The 17225-nt window shown below is 42.2% G+C and overlaps 2 protein-coding genes across 2 annotated transcripts in view; one reads left to right on the top strand and one right to left on the bottom strand.

The window, feature by feature from the left end:
- The window catches only part of lgr4 (leucine-rich repeat containing G protein-coupled receptor 4), a 34019-nt gene extending 21785 nt beyond the window's left edge, over positions 1–12234 (top strand). The window contains exons 5-18 of the mRNA XM_088413783.1: positions 748–963; positions 1854–1925; positions 2658–2726; positions 3317–3388; positions 3504–3575; positions 3765–3833; positions 3908–3979; positions 4092–4157; positions 4260–4331; positions 4417–4488; positions 4584–4709; positions 5235–5332; positions 8798–8851; positions 8947–12234. Of these exons, the coding sequence (XP_088269909.1) occupies positions 748–963; positions 1854–1925; positions 2658–2726; positions 3317–3388; positions 3504–3575; positions 3765–3833; positions 3908–3979; positions 4092–4157; positions 4260–4331; positions 4417–4488; positions 4584–4709; positions 5235–5332; positions 8798–8851; positions 8947–10358 (2542 nt within the window). The 3' untranslated portion in view covers positions 10359–12234. The remainder of the gene's footprint in view (positions 1–747; positions 964–1853; positions 1926–2657; positions 2727–3316; positions 3389–3503; positions 3576–3764; positions 3834–3907; positions 3980–4091; positions 4158–4259; positions 4332–4416; positions 4489–4583; positions 4710–5234; positions 5333–8797; positions 8852–8946) is intronic.
- Positions 12235–14600: 2366 nt separating this feature from the next.
- The window catches only part of mybpc3 (myosin binding protein C3), a 29616-nt gene continuing 26991 nt past the window's right edge, over positions 14601–17225 (bottom strand). Inside the window, exons 27-30 of the mRNA XM_088412872.1 lie at positions 16403–16562; positions 16172–16308; positions 15903–16089; positions 14601–14799 (exon numbers count right to left, since the gene is read on the bottom strand). Coding sequence (XP_088268998.1) covers positions 14771–14799; positions 15903–16089; positions 16172–16308; positions 16403–16562 — 513 coding nt within the window. The 3' untranslated portion in view covers positions 14601–14770. The remainder of the gene's footprint in view (positions 14800–15902; positions 16090–16171; positions 16309–16402; positions 16563–17225) is intronic.

Below are 17225 nucleotides of genomic sequence, written 5' to 3'. Positions count from 1 at the left end.
GAGCTTTTTGAGTAACACAGCTACTACCCAAGATGTTGTTTGTTTTAAATTGAAGGCTTTTGTGGTGTAAAAATGATAAACTGAGACACGTCCTGTCATGGGGAGACTTCCTTACATGTGGTTTGAGCATGCTGCAATCTTAGTCAGCAAAATCCCTATGTACTGTAAATGTAAGCCAATGTCCTTCGCCTCCACATTACCTAACTTGTTGATTTACTGAGTGTAATTCCAAGCAACCTGTGTGTGTTTTTTGTATAAAATAACCCTATAAGCCATTAGCACCACTCCATGATCCCATTACCTTCATCTCTCTCCATTGAGAGGGTTCAGGGTCTCTAGCTGAAGTAACATGCTCTTGTGGAGCCAGGTCTCACTTTGTATAAAGCCCCAGAGAGCTAAATGTCAATCAAGACTGTTTTCCTTCCAGCCCAGACGCTTAAGGAATTTTGAGGGAGGGTGCGACACATAGTGGGAGGGAGAATATCTTGAGGAAACAGTTCAGTGACAGTGTTAAAACACTTCCACATTCAATACAAAATCATTTATTTTGTCAATCTCAATTTTTAAATCCGATCCGACTCACTGGGCTTCTTTATAAAAATAGAAATGTACGAGGCGCACTTGAACCACTAAAACTAATTTGCCTGAATGCAAGTTAATATTTCAAATTTGCAAATTCACACCCCCAAAATATTATTTTGCCTAATACCCGTCTTCGTTTTTCATTCCGACTCCTCTGATCTTTAGGCGACTGGATGCAAACCATATTACGGCAGTTCCAGATGACAGTTTTGAGGATCTTCAGCAACTGCGACATCTATGGTTGGATGACAACAACCTAACAGAGGTCCCAGTAGGTCCACTGCGGCACCAGGCAAACCTACAAGCGCTGACATTGGCATTGAACCGCATCTTGTACATACCAGACAACGCCTTTGCAAACCTCACCAGTCTAGTTGTGCTGTAAGTTTTCATGACACGTTTGTAATTGATGTTAAATGGAGAACAAATTTGAAGTTTTGACCATCGTGGTGTTATACATTTTCTGGGTTAATGTACCTCCATATTTATTTCTCCATTTCACCGTTGTTTTATGAAAGCCATCCAATTGCTAGACAAAACACTATGAACAAAATACTTTCAAGTCTAAGATATAGAAAATGACTAAGAATGGGTAAAAATACTTTACAACAGTCATCAATGCCAACAAAGTAATTTACAGTTAAATTAAACGAAGCTTACTGTATGTAAATAGCATAACATATATTTTACCCATACCCCAATACTCTGAAGAGGACCACTTGTGTACGAAGTATGGCTAGCCCTTTTATTATAATGTGCGACAGGACAGTGACCCATTAATTAGGTAATTAAATTTCTTAAAGAGTCCCGAGCAGAGCCAGCGAGCTTTCCAGTCAGTATACGATAAAACAGGATCAACCTGCTTGTGTACTTTGTTCAGCATTAATTAAGGAGACTGACTGACTGAATAAGAACATTCTACGCTCTGCCAAAAAACCCCGAGGGAGGAAAAGAATGCATACCTGTGAGTTGTGCTGAAAAACAGCATGAGAACAAAACCTTTCTCTTAAAATGTTTTATTTTCATAACTTACCGTTTAATATTGTAACCTGAAAAAACAAACTTAGTCGTGGATCCTTCTTAATCTCTACATTTTAAAAATTCATGCTTGACTATAGAATCTGGCAGTCTGAATGGAGAACATGTTTTTATATAAACAGTGGGCCAGACAACTTGAAAAGCACATAAATAAATGGCTTTCACGCGGGTGACCAAGTTTTTTTAAGGACTTTAAATTTTTGTTTGTTTTATTTTCCTCTCTTTGTGCTCAGGCATCTTCACAACAACAGAATTGCAGACATTGGCAGCAATTGCTTTGCTGGTCTTGCGAACCTGGAAACACTGTAAGTTCCAAATTCCAGATTGAGTGGGTATGCATGTGTATGTGTACACGTATGCATGTGTTAACAAGTCCCCCTCTACGGCCCCCACGCCCACCTTTGCTCTGGTCCTCCAGACATCATTGTCTCCACTTCCTCCTGTAATTGCTGAGGATAAATAGAGCAAAGTACATGATTCGTATCAGATCTGCCCTCCCACTGTTTGCTTCTTCCTGCCACACAACCATGAAAATCCCTTAATGTCCGCCACGGTCAAAATGCATTGCAGAATTTTCTCCTGCCCAACAGACAAGTCAAAAGAATTCTCTAGTGTGTCTTTTGGTGCTAACTCCATTTTCCTACATATCAAAGCATCACAATTCTTTCTTGGCTTCACACCAGTCTATGAGGAACCTGTTACATTTACATGTTTTCATATCACATGTTTTATTTCTGATAACGGTCCAAGAATGTTGCAGGGATGTTTGTTTTCCTAGATTTATCATCTCAAATCTTACTCGGATAGACTGGTATTTTATTACTGCGCTGTTAAAACTGTTAGCTTGTCTGTATGACGAAGACAGTTGCAATACTGTCTTAACTCTTCAATCAGATTTTTTTTTCTAGTCCGTCTGGTTTTTCAAATTGAGAAAATATGTCAGTGAATTTGTAATTCATAATTGTAAATTTGCTCTGAGAGGCACTTTAAAATCGTGGGGAACTCTTTGCTGAGCGTCTTGTCTTTTCTCATTGAAGGGACCTTAACTTCAACAACCTGAATGTTTTTCCCAAAGCAATAGAAGCCCTGCCCAAATTGAAAGAACTGTAAGTATACATATATATATATATATTCTCTTTTGAGTTTTCGCTTACATTTGTTGTTACCTCTGTGTTTCTGTCAGGATTTTTTTTCAGCAGGGGGGGAAGGCATTCCGGGGAACTTGATGACCGCTTGGGGCTCTAACAAAAATCTTAATCTTCAGACATTTAAGTTTGATAATAGTTAAAAATGTTTGAGGATTTGAAAAAAATAGAAGGAAAAAAAAGCCTATGAAGAATTCTTTGCATATTCAAAAAAAAAATGAATTTAAAACCAAACGTCAAATGTTGAATACTAAATCAAATCCAAACAATGATAATCAGTGACAACCAAATACGCAAGGCTGTTATCTGTGCAAAAGTTGTTTGTTATGAAGACTCTCAATGATAAAACATATTCTGTTATGTCAACACTTTATTGTTCACCAAATAACCAGATCGATGTTTCTTCATGTTGAAGTCGTAAGCTGCAATTCAGAAAATAATTTAGATGATGTAAAAACACTGACTTAAAGTGTGTTTTTGAACATATGACTGCTACTGTATGTATGCTGAGTCTCTCAACACACCTAATGCATTTGGCCTTTTTCTTGCAGGGGGTTCCATAGCAATGATATTGCTTCCATACCAGAAGGGGCTTTTCATAACAACCCCCTGCTGAGAACCATGTAAGATCAGAAGGCACTGGTCCACTCATCAAAGGAAAAATCCCACAACTTAGTTTTTCCATTCAATGTCCAAAGAAGCATTCGAGCTGAAATAGATGTTTGTCCCTCGTTGCAGACATTTCTATGACAACCCGCTGTCCTTTGTGGGTGCTACGGCTTTCCAGAATTTGTCCGACCTCCACTCCCTGTAAGTCGTAGGAAAAAAAACCTTTTTCCAGACACTACCTTGTCCAACCCAGCCAAGGACTCTTTGTACGAGGGTTTTGTACATATGTGTTATGTTGTGTAAACTGTATGTTTTATATGCAATGTGTCTTTCGGTGAAAATTTCCCGGCCTACTTGTAATTGTGTTTTTTCTTACCGCGTGTTTCCCAGGATGCTACGTGGGGCCAGCATGGTGCATGACTTCCCAATCCTCACGTGGACTAATAACATCGAGAGCCTGTGAGCGAACCTGAATGAATAGTCGCAGCTTATTCAATGGTGTGCAGCGGCTGATGAGGTTTTTGTATTCCCAGGACATTGTCAGGGACCAAGATATCATCTGTCCCCGCTGACTTGTGTGACCATCTCAAGCTGCTTAAGACACTGTAAGAAGCGTTCCCTTTCCGTTCCTTGGGCGACAAATTGCCTGTATCGTCGCACCATCATTTTAAGACTTTCCCAGTGAGCTAATTAGCTGTCTCATGTTCCCCTCATTAGTGATTTGTCCTACAATGAGATCAAGGAGTTACCGTTCCTTCAGGGCTGCGTCCAACTGCAGGAGATGTGAGTTTCGATAGAAAAGCTGGAGCTTGAAAATGTCACTCATGTCTTTATACCCTGTTAAAACTGTGTCAGTCTTAAGAAGGTCTTGTTTTCAATCAACAGAAGCTTCCAGCACAACCAAATTGAGCAAATAGAAAGAGAACATTTTCAAGGTCTTACCGCTCTCCGCTTACTGTAAGTCAGTCCAGTGCATCGCGCTTACACACACACAAATACGGATGCCCCGAAAGGTTTCATACCTTTTCGTTGTCCTTCACAGAGACCTGAGTAGAAATCAAATCCAATTCATCCACAGTGATGCCTTTTTCACTCTTGCCGCTCTCACTAACCTGTAAGTATAAATGATTACCTTACAACATATTTACAATTCTATCCAAGATAGAATGAATAAGATTCATTGTCATTTGTTCCATCTTTGTCCTGCAGAGATCTGAGTATGAACCATCTGACATCTTTTCCAACAAGTGGTCTGAGTGCCCTCGGTCAATTGAAACTCTCAGGGAATCCGCAGATGAAAAATTTGCTGTCTGTGAGACAGTTACCCAAACTCAGGTAAGGAAACGCTGAAGGATAAATTTACATCTCCCACATACACACAAGTATGAACCTACATATATTTGGGGATTTCTACAAAATCAACGTTTAAGTTCTCGACATTCATTCTGCAGCAACTAAAAGGTTCTATTTGTAATCAAAGTGTATGAAATGAAAAGATTAGTAGATGATGTGCACCAATAAAAAGATGAATAATTATTAACATTATTAAAGGACGTAGGCCATGATATTTTTACACTTTCCACTTTAAAACATATGCATATGAATTACAATTGGCACATTTGCCATAGAATTCTTTTTTAACAAATTTTCCAAGTATCCTCGACTTATAAACAAGTTATATGTGCCATAAAGTCTACTTTTTCAAAAAGAAAAAAAATCCGTAGTGAAAGGGAGAAATCAGTATTTGTGGAAATGAATTGTTTTTCAGTTCAATTTATTGTATTTTATTAGTTACATCTGCCTTGATCTCATCTTCGTATCATGTACACGATACCATATATACCATATGTCTCTTTGTAGATCCATTTCTGTTCCTTATGCCTACCAATGCTGCACATTTGTGGCCTGTAACTCGGGGACAAGTTCTTGTGAGGAAAGTGGTGTCAAGCGATCTGAAGGTGAGAACGTTGCAGTCACACCCTTTTCCTTTCAAAATGTCGGCGTGTTAACTCAAAATTGACAAAGCTATCTCTGTGGAACCCACTTAAGTTTATTTAATAATGTTGCTCCAAACGAAATAAAGGTCGGTGCCCAAAAATATGACCATCTAGGCCTAGGGAATATTTTTATTTCAATTTTTTAAAAATGTGAACATTTTGTATTAGTTAACCACACACAAAGGGTATCATTTGAAGCCTTTTATTTGTTTCATTTTTTTATGATCATGGCAGAGAGATACAAAAAATACTGTATTTCATAAAAATCAGAATGTCATGACAAAGTTCATCATCCATCGCAGGCTCCTTGCGTCCTAATGTTTTCAACATGAAATACCTGCGTAGGTTGTCCTCAGCCTTTTAATGGTCTTAGTCTGGCTCTGTAGGCTTCAGTATCATGGGGTACACTGCCGACATGAATGTCAGGGAAGAGCACCATGCTGCTGATGAGATCAACCAAGGAGGAATCCTTGAGTACATTTAGTACAACAGTGCTAAATGTGTAAAGTGCAATGCTCCAAACCGGGGGGCCGAATATAAAGGAGGCGGCGAATATAAAATGCACACAGAATATGAGCTCACCGTGTAAAGGTACACCAAACATAGGCTGTCGATGTCTCTCTCGTCAATTTCAAACATCGCTACAACTCAGTTACTCAGGTAAGGCCCATGTGCCCTTGCACATTTTGTATATCTTACAAAAATGTACACGAATTACATTGATTAAATCAATCATAATTGAATTACGAATGAAATTCATTTCAATGCAAAGCCTTTGCATAATGCCAACATACCAATGGGGCATATCTGGCTCAAACGAAAATGCTAATGAACTAAACGCATGCAAGGCAGCACTATATAACATGCTGAAGACAACAGCTTAACATTAGCCAGCATGGTATCCACAGTCACAAGTTGTTGGCTCCACAATCAAATTAAATTTGGGCATATTATCATAAATGACGACATTCTTACAAAGTATAACTTGCAAACACTCCTGGGCCAGATAGAACGTGCGTGTCACCGACAGGGACTTCTCTCGACTCGCGTCACACCGTCCTTCTTCGCTACGAACGGTGATAACAACAGCGGCCAGAGGCGGCGTCAAAAAACAAAGATCCGACCAAAAAAAAAGCACGGGTCTACAAATGTCAAAGGATAAATTAAATCAGTTCCAAAACATGATTATTTCGGGTGCGGCCCTGCACCAGTTGCTCCACGGACTGGTACCTGGCCATGGGGAACATCTGCTCTAAGCTACTAAGGAAGCTATGTACCGTATGTTGTCAAAGCCTAGCAGAGCACTAGTTAGCGCTAACATCACAGACTCCACACCCCTTCTTTCAGGCTCGCTAATCACCTGTAACGCGACCCGCCTCATTGTGGACTGTCATGGAAGCAGTCAACAGTTTGTTGAAAGAGTTTCCAATTAGAATGACGCCGTCCGCCCCAGAAGGACAGCCAATTAACTACAAAGTGGAATTCCTCCTTGTTACAAAAGCCAGCCAGCCAGCCAGCCACCGGTAAAGCGATAATAATTTCGAAACCTCTCATCGTTGCCTCCCACAGGCAACGGGCCAGAGACAACCGCATGATATGGACTCATCAGTCAACATAGCTCTCTCTGCCAGCAAACCTTCTGAGCATTTTATGCTTTCGGCTGCTTAAGACAGCGATTTCATTTATATAATATGTCACCTGCCCATGAAGCCAAAACTACCACTTTAATAACTAATTGATTTAATACATTTAGCCATGGAAGAACAGTACATGATTGGCCAGCGAACTCGCTCGGCTTGAGCCTCATTGAAAATCGATCGGGCTATTGTCGTATTGTATCGACGGAGACGAGGGAAGAGAAATCCTAAAATGCAGATAATCCGAAGGCCAATAATTAAAGCCGCTCGGGCTACAAGAACGCATGAACTGCGCCGATGGTTCGTCGCCTCCAAGCCATACTGCCGTCATGCTGTGATGCAGTAGTTCCCATAGTCGGCGGCCTGACTGCAGGAGGTACACGCTCATATACAGATTAATTTGACATGGTGACAGACTGAAATTTGATCGGGCGACAGAAATGCAAGAATCGGAGAAGAAAAAGAAGATAATAATAAGTGGATGTTGGCCCAAATCCCACATTCACAAACTTTTTTTTTTCCACACCACGTGTTAAAGCAATAGTTCTCAAAGTGGCAGCCTGACTCCAAGGGGGTCCGTGAAATAATTTGGGTTATTAATAAAAAAAGATGTATTTGTGTGAATTTCATGTTATTTTATTTTCAATTGCGAAAGTATTCATGACTTCAATAAAGCAATCAATTCAACCAGTTCTCTATATTTTCAAAAGTATAATCATTTCAAAATGTGTTCAATAGACCCAAGTAATTTAGTAGTTTATTTTGTAAACTTTAGTATGGATGTAAAGTAACAAATGTACTTGTTGTCAAATTGAATGTGTTAGTGAATAAAAAGAGCGATATTTTTTTGTTTTCTTTTGTTTCTGCAAACATTTGCAATGGGAGGAAAATTTGCTTACCAAAAAGGGAGCCCTGATTCCAAAACGTTCGAGAACTCCTGCTGTAATGAATGCAAAAGGTGGCCCAACAAACTACTGGGGGGCCCCCGGTTTACGAGATTAATCCGTTCCGCGGTTGGGATCGTAACGCGAATTTGCCGTACGGCGGGCAATTCCCACAAAATCTATGTTAATTAGCTAATGCGGGTAAGTAAGTATAGTAAGTACTGCTTATATATACCGGTAATACACATTTATAAAATGAAATAACATCATAGATACATATATAGAAAGGATTTATTTACCTTTCTGCGATGAGCTTGTTATGGCCATATTGGATAGTGAGGGTAGCCTAGCCTACCTTAGCCTTCTTCAGATTTCTTGATTATCTCCAGCTTGGTTTCCATATAAATCATCTTCTTACTTCTCTCTTTAACATCACTAGCAGTCTTGGGAACCATGGCTAACCGAGTTTGAATTAAGCACTAAAATGCGCAATGAATACTATATAGATATTGTAAGCACCCACGCGAAAACAAATCTTTAACATGGTGCCATTTTGAAACCGTGACGCCGACCAATGGCAGACCAGCATCTAAGTGAATCCGTGACGCCGAACCAATTGCAGACCAGTATCTTAGGGAGTTTGGCAGATCGCAATGATGCGTGTAGTGACGTATGAAAATCGTTCTTTTTTTTTTTTGTTTTGTAGTTTTTACGTCTTTGGCCCATAATCATCATAATCGAAACAAACCAAAGGCCTGAGGTATTTCACTGTGTGTAGTAAACTAATACAAGTTCACTTTTTGAAACAGATGAGTAAAATAAATGCACTTTCACTTGATAACTGTCTTTTTTTGGCCCAGACCTGCGCATGATTCCTGTCGTAACATTTGCTACTTATCTTTCAGACGGAGGGGAGGTGGAACAAATTTCAACGATTATGCATTGCTCTCCCTCACCAGGCAAGCGAATGACCTTTTTCCTCAATGCTTGACTTGCAGTGTCGATTTACATATTTTTTTTCTCTTTCTCTTTCTCTCTCTCCATCTGTGTTCAGGAGCCTTTAAGCCCTGTGAGCATCTTTTAGGCAACTGGATGATTCGCCTGACAGTCTGGTTCATCTGCCTGGTGTCGCTAGTTTTTAACAGTCTAGTGCTGGTTGCCACCTTCTCTCCCGCACGCTGCGGCTTAGGCCACTCCCACCGGTGGGCTCCATCCATCCCTCCAGCCAGGCTGCTGATGGGGCTTCTCGCCTTGGCGAACCTGCTCACAGGCCTGTACGTGGGCGCGTTGTCCGCGCTGGACGTCGCTACGTGGGGATCCTTTGCCGAGTTCGGCGTGTGGTGGGAAATGGGAGCCGGCTGCCGGTTTGCCGGCTCCCTCGCAGTCTTCTCGTCAGAGTGGGCGGTTTTCTTGCTCTCGCTGGCAGCGGCGGAGCGCAGCGTGGCCGTGCGGGATATTCTCGGCAAAGCGACCATGTCACCCGGGAGGAGCGGCCCGGGCCGCGGAGGGCGCCGGAGTCGAGGGAGACGCTTCGGCCTGGCGGCGGGGCTGTCGGGACTGTTTGCCGGCGCCGCCGCCTGCCTCCCTCTGCTGAAGCTCAGCCAACAGTCCGCCTCTCCGCTCTGCCTGCCCTTCGCCCGGGCCGAGAGTCCGGCTCTGAGCGTCACGGTTGTCCTGGTGCTGCTAAACGCGCTGGCTTACCTGTTCACCGCCGCCATCTACACTCAGCTCTACTGCCGCCTCGGGAGGGTGGAGCTCGTCGACCCGGAGCAGACGGGCGCCCTGCGGCACGTGGCTTGGCTCATCTTCACCAACTGTATTTTCTTTTGCCCCGTGGCCGCGTTCTCCTTCGCCCCCCTGTTAACGGGGTCCGCCGCCGGAGGCCCTGAGATCGCCAAGTCCGTCGCGCTCATTTTTTTCCCCCTGCCGGCGTGCCTCAACCCGGTTCTCTATGTTTTCTTCAGCCCGGCCTTTAGGGAGGACTGGCTGAGGTTACGCGGCTGCGGACGTTCGACCGGGGAGACAAAACAAACGGGGGGCGAACGTCGCGCCGACGGGGCGGGCGCAGACTCCGAGCTCACGGGCGGCAGCTCCTCGGCTCAATTAAACTTTGACTGCGGAGTTTACTCTCAACTTTGCGGAGAGATGGTCGTGTGCGAAGAGTGTGAAGCGACGCTGCGTGCCAAGACCTGCACTTCCCACTCGTCCCCCACGCTCTGCAGACACTTTGTCAAGTCTCACAGCTGTCCCACCCTCATGACAGGAGTGACGGCGTGCCGGCGCGCTGAGGGATTCTGGCCGGAGAGCGCTACGCCGTCCGCTCAGTCGGAGTACGTCGACGAGGGGGACTCGTTTGTGTCCGACAGCTCGGACCAAGTTCAGGCGTGCGGCAGGGCCTGCTTCTGTCAGAGCAGAGGCCTCCCTCTAGTACACTACTCATACAACATACCTCGTGTCAAAGACTGAGGCCGCCTCGGCGCTCCGCTTCTGTCGCCGCAAACGTCTACGCGCCGTGACTTCGGCGTGGGACGGACTGGTCGGCGGCAAAAGGTGACGACAAGCACTTAAGATTTGTTTTCCGTAGGCGGTCATGGAAAGGGAACTTGGAGCTGAGCGAATGTTGGGAAGAGAAGATTGTGTCGAAAGGTGGCAGATGAGCGGACGTTGACATCTGGCCGCCGGTGCCCGCGTTTTGCCTTTGTGAGATAGCCCGCGAGGCTACTTTGCCACGTGCGTGCGTTCATCAGCGCACTTTGAATGATTAAAGCGCCGCCGCAACCAACGTTCATTTTGTTTCTTTTTTCACATAGCCAACAAATGGAGAGTTTGTGAATGTAGAAGTCTGCTGGTCTCCACCTTAAAGGTGAACATTGGTCTGGCATTGCGATACAACAGCGTGATAGCGGTAGAGGTTGTCAATCTCCACGTAACACTTGCTTGTGACCGTGGCTAAGAATGTGATCAAGTAGCAGATATCACTGTTTCGAGCAACAGCTCTTATTTATTAGTTGCGCAGCAGCAATATTTGGATGGAGGTCATGTCATTTGTTGGAAAGGTAACCTTGTTCGGCAACTAATAACCCGGCTTTTGTCAGGCTCTTGCAAGCGCTGTATTTTTCAAATACATAGCTGGTACGTGTAAATAGGGTGTCGTTTGCCCATTTGGCCTTTCCAAATGCAGTCTGCCTGCTAAAGACCTTTTTTTCATCTTGCGTTGAATTGGATATTTTGATACTATAATGCTGGAAGTTTCACTGCTTTGCTGACCATTGCGCACTTCAGTCAGCGTTTAAAAGTACATCTTGCAATTGCATTGTGCAAATTGCAGCCAATCCCCGATTAAGTGCGGCTGTCGCGCCGAGTTACGGATAATTAGCGATCTCTGAATGAAGATTAATTACAGTCCAGACCGTTTGAACACCTGAAATTAAATACTTGTTTTGGGCGTGCAGAGTTTCAAATTAACAGGGATAAATATAATGTCAAACAAGGTTCTTCAAACTTAGTCCACTGTAACAGCAAAGCCACTATATGCAGGATACGGTATTTTTAATATCATTGGTTTTTTTTTTTTTCTTTATCTCCGTTCCGTCACGCCTCCTCAATGGCCGCAAGAGCGTTGGTCCAATGCTGTGTATTACTGGCATTGTCAAGCGACTTCTAATGTGATCGTGTGCAAGGACTTGGCTGAAGTAATTCTAGACATTTGTTCCACCCTCGGAGCATGTATCTACAAGTGCTCAGGAATGTAGCCAATGGAACGTTGTCTCCATCATCGAGACCATCTTGTGTCCTCAAGTGAATCTTTCTTTGTTGTTTTGTCACTGTAGTCCAGACTGCCGATGTTGTCTGCCGCGTCGGCCTAAATGTTTGTTGATTGTTGGACATCTCATATTCCAGCTGGTGAAAGTTCACAGGTCTTTCTGTAGGTAGATTGATGTTTATTGAAAATCGAGGCTTCAATGACTATTTTTATAGCCGTCAATAATATATTTGAACAAAACTAGCAAGACTGGAAAGCTACTCTATAGGATGCTACCCCCGCGGTAGCAGTTTGATTTATTTTATAAAAGAAAACAACTTTATTTCCTTTTCCGTTCCTTTTGTTAACACCCCCGGCTTTAAGTTTACCCTACTGAGTGAATATAATATTAAGTGCTATATGTGGGAGGAATCTATACTGTATACTGTGATTTTTATTTTCCAACCAAACTATTCACTGAGAATTTGATTGATAGATAAATGTGCAGAGGGTTTTTTTGTAGTTGTGAATTTCTTGTCCTTTTCATGTTTTATCTGCTCATGTAGGAAAACAAATGTGAATAAATCTGTGCAAACGCAACCATTTTTGCGATGAATTGTTGTTCCATCTCAAACTATGAACGCCCAAATGTGTCTTTTGAGCATTTTTAGAACATGTCTTATATATATGTACATTGCAGGTGCGCTATATAGACTTGCACCTTATCTTCACTGTACCAAAGAATACACTGCTTCCGGAAACGTTTTATTTATTTCACAATGTCAATCCTTAGAGGGATGGGAGATAATGTAGTATCATATTTTTTGGACCACATAGTACACTAGATTAATACATTGGTGTGTATTGGTGTAAAATTAATGAAGGACTTTATTTACATACAGAAGGCACGCTGGATTATAAAGCACATTATTGTTGTAGCACAAATAGTTAATGCTATTTTTACCATATGTTTATTTTTGATAGATTTAGAAGTATGACATATGCTAGGTTCAGACCAGGTCTTGCGTGCTTTGGTGCAATAACACTGGCACGTAAGAGGACGGGATCTTCCGACAGTCGAAAAGTAACCGCAGGCTTGTTGGCTTACGTTTCCCATGCTTCTTAGACATTGAAGCGCAAAGTAGTTCAGGGATGTCTGCCAGTAATTAGAGGCACTTAAGAATGGGAACATGAAGTTAACAAAAACAATTATTCATTATGGATGGCAAAGTCAAAATTCATAAATAGGCGCGCCAGATTGTAAAGCACGCTATCATTTTTTTTTTTCAAACAAATAAAAGGATTTTAAGTGTGCCACAATTTTCTTTCAGAGTTTTACTCTGCAGGTCAGTCAGTTATTCCCTGATAACCTCAACTAGTTAGCCACTTCACTTGTAAACCACAACCACAGTGTGCAAGTGTAGCATTTGATAGGCTTTGCAGCCACAAAGTTAGATTCCTACGCTGGCCCCGAAGTTCGCCTCCTGTCGTCCAATCAGGAGTGAGTCCGCACCTCTGTCCCCGACCCACATCAACCACTTCCGGTGGAGAAAGTTAGTTTGCTCCTTTTATTTTCTGCTCCCCTTTTCTTTCGTGCTTCTTTTTTTTTCCCATGTCATTTTTCTTGCTTGCTTCATTTTTCTTGCGTGCGTTCTTTTCCTTGTTTGCTTTTTTGTCTCTTGCTTCGTTTTTCCTGTTTGCGTCTTTTTGTGCATCCATTTTTCTGTTTGCTTCCTTTTTCCTTCGCACTCTTTTTATTGTGTTCGTCTTTTCTTGTGTGCTTCTCTTTTGTAAAGTGTTTTTTTGTTGGCCATGACCTTTTTTGTTTACTTAGGTTTTTTGTGTGTGTGTGATTTGCACTTCATGGCCAATGTAGATTCTTGCGATGGTGAAAATGCATTTGGTTTTTGGCTATTTAAAACCTGATACAGTATAACGTTTAATGAGGTCGATAGTCTTTGATCATGTCTCTGAAAAAGCATGTGCATCTTCTGGTTGTTCTGTAAACAACGTGCGGAGTTAAGTTTATTGTAAAAGCAGTATGAAACAGTGCATTCATTAGATAATGGCAACGATACGAACGACTTAGTTGTATGCATTAGTTGTGTCATCCAGTAAAGTGTCAGTTGAAGGTACTACTACTACTATATGTAAAAGTTTCTGCATTGCTGAGGCCAAAACATGTTTTGCAAGCCAAGCTTGGTTGTGGTGTTGATTCCTATGTGCTGAGGTCGAGCGTTCTTTTTTTAGAACACCGGGCTACTATTTTTACCTGATCAGAGCAACAGCTCCAAAGTTCTTGACAGCAAAGTCAAAGCTCACATTACTCCAACTAATTGCAACGTTGACTAGTGATTTTTTTGTTGTGTTTTTTTTTGAGGGGGGAGGGGGGGGGGGTCTATTTGACTTGAGTGCACTCATTTAATGCGTGAATGTTAAATTGCAAGTCTTTAAAATGATCAGTTCCATTACAGCTATCAAAGTTGACAGCCACCTGCAAAAGCCATCAAAATCATGTTTAAACGTGTTATAAAATCAGGAGCTACTGGCGTTGGGATTGTGAATTTCTTGCCAAAGCAATGCTGTAAAGAGAAGCACTGTTACCATTTGCAATGTTTTGCAACATAGTTAAGAATGCAGGAAACGGGAATAAATGTGTCGTAAGAATAATTAGGGCAGCACAACCCCTCTCAGTTAGAAACAAACCACCATGTGTTTACACTTCTCTCACGCACGTGCTCTGTGGTTAAAAAGACGCGTCAGCTATTTCAGGCACAGACAAATGCGTCCCACTGGTGTACACATGAGACACATGCCTCACACCTTTTGGTTTTAGCGAGGCTCCGGTCCAATAAAAACTGAGCCAACAGCAACTCAAATATCCCTTCCTGTGCATGTTTTAGAATTAACAGTGCACTTTTCCCATAAATCATGACAAATAGCCACACAAGACGCAACTCACAAACAAAAATCAGATATTCTTTAATCGTTATGTAGTTTGACATGTACAGTACTTCTTTTGGGTACGTGAGCAGGTGTGCGGTGATTGCAGAGGAAAGTGGACAACTTTTCATGACAAAAAAAGAAAAGGTGAACTTGGAGTGAGAGAATTCAGCAAACATTGCCCGCTCCGTTCTTACTTCTTTTCTTCTTTTGCAATTTGAGCTGAAAAGAAAGCAAAACAGCTGTTCATACTCATCGCAAACCAATGAGGTGGCAACGTGATCTCAATCCCAATTTGAGCATATAGACATTAACACACAGATGTGTGCACAATTCTGCTTTTTAAAATGTTCTACAACCAGCAATACTCGAACTGGTAATGTATTACGGTTCTGCAAACTTCTATTAACTTGGATAAAGCATTCATGCCTTAACTGCTTTAAGGTAAGCTAATGTTATATGGTATGGTAATGTTGATCCAGGATTATTTTGAGGACACAAATCAAACAATATCTTTTGTCTTTATTCTTTTGTCTTCTGTGTTAATTAATGATGTAGCGGAGCCATATGATATGGCGAACGTTCGCACAGACACACACAAACATAACATGTTAGACAAAACAAAAAAAGGCCGCACTACATAGCTGTAATTGAGTCTGTCCATATACCAAGTTTAGAAAAGTTTTGGGATTTTCTGTTAGTCTTTATTTAGTTTTTCTATGTATGTATTCATTCAGTTACAAAGTAGTTTTAATGATTTTTTTTAAGGAAGGTTTGGGGGTTTTATTTATCAAAAGAAGCTCTGTTTGTTTTTTTCATTAGTTTTGTATTAGTTTTAGTATGATATGTTTTATGCAGAAATGTTGTCCAATGTCATGGACAAGATACAAGAAAAAATGTCATGAATTATTGCATAGTAAAGCGGGCGTTCTCAAACTTTTTGGAGTCCCTTTTAGAAAGCAAATTTTCCAAGGACCCTCGTCGCAAATGTTTGCGGAAACAAGCCAAACATAGGTGCCCTCTTTATTCACCAACAGATTCAGTTTACAACAAGTATTTTTGTTACTTTTCAGCTATACTGAAGTTTTGAAAATAGGAAATTGGAATTTGCACACCTCAATTTCAGAAACCGGTTCAATTTCCCCCAAACAGCTTGCTGCCAATCTGTTAGTCAAAAACAGCATTACACAACCAAATGCCACTTTAGCTTTAGCTTTTTTTTCCTTCTTATTAATAACCCAAATGATTTTTTGGTTTACTTTGTATTTCAGTTTGATCTTTTTCATTCGTTTTCGTGACGTAAAAAATCGTTGCCGTATACTTACGGCGAACCTCCAGTTTACACTCCACCACATCCTCCCCGCTGCCGTTGACTGCTTTGCACATGTACACCCCTCCATCGAATGGACAGGGCTTTCGGATCTCCAAGGTCAGAACACCGTGCTTACTGAGCATCCGGTATTTAGCTTCATTCGTAATGTCCATCTTGTTTTTGTACCAGGTCACTTTCGGCTAACGGAAAAAAGAAGAAGAAAATCTGTCGGGAGATATTTCCGTCGCAACGCATGACACGTTGTTCCACCGACTCACTGACCTTGGGGATACCGCTGACGGAGCAGCTGAGTGTGGCGTTGTAGCCCGCTATGACCGAACGGTTCACCAACGGGTGCGTGAACTTCGGAGCCTGCGAGAAGTCAATCTCCTTGTAGGTGGCCGGCTTCCACTCCATCCCTGCAGATGTCTCCAGTTTAGTTCGGTTTGGCGTCAGTGAGGACTGTCGCATTCACTGCAGGCATCCGTCTTGCGTCTTTCCAATCCCACCTACCAGTTTTCTGGATGTGGACACTGTCTTTTGTGACGCAGGCGTCCGGGCTGTGACCCACCAGATTGATGGCGAAGACTCGAAAAACATAGTCATTACCCATGATGAGGTCGGACACAACGCAGTTGGTTCTGCGGTACTGATCGAAGACCGTGAACCACTCCTTCAAAGGTGGAAAAAAAACAACAAAAAAACAACTCAAACTTGATTTCCTTGAGATTGCTCAAACATTATTGAAGCGTACGGGACGGGACACACAAAGGCCGCATTATGGTATTCTTAGATCTGCTTTCCATTTTTAATTGGGGTGAACCTAATTTTCATGTGGGTGGGAGGGTGCTTCACTGGCTAGCACATCCGCCACACAGTACTGAGGTTGTGGGTTCGGATACTAAATGACATGCAGTAGAATGATATTGATATATAAAATACAATGACATTGGCGAGAAATCTCTCCTATGCTGGTCAACGTGGGACTTTCTGAAGTTGAAAATTGTTCCCAAAATGATTTCTAAACGATCCCAACATATTTGAAGCCACTGGACGTCAGTGTGAATCGTTTCAGTCCAGAGTGTGAAGAGGAAGTCTGTGCGAGGAAAGACTTTGCACCAAGTCCGCCAAGTGAAACGCAACGTTTCATTTATTAGCAACAATATTTTACTGTAGAAAATCCTGAAAAGTGGCAAAAACGTGTTTTTGGGAGCACACAGTTGGACAATCAACACGTGTAGTAAATAGGGGCGGAACTGTTGTTTTGATTTCCGGGTTCCCTCGGGGACTGAGTTGACAGGAGGAACGTGTGTTAACAAGAGCGGTGTATTGATGC

The sequence above is a fragment of the Hippichthys cyanospilos genome, chromosome 4 (genome assembly GCF_059441005.1).
Source record: "Hippichthys cyanospilos isolate Australia breed blue-spotted pipefish chromosome 4, RoL_Hcya_1.0, whole genome shotgun sequence".
In the NCBI taxonomy this organism is placed as follows: Eukaryota; Metazoa; Chordata; class Actinopteri; order Syngnathiformes; family Syngnathidae; genus Hippichthys; species Hippichthys cyanospilos.
Note: the sequence above shows the minus strand (reverse complement) of the source record. Positions and strands in the feature narration are given on the sequence as shown.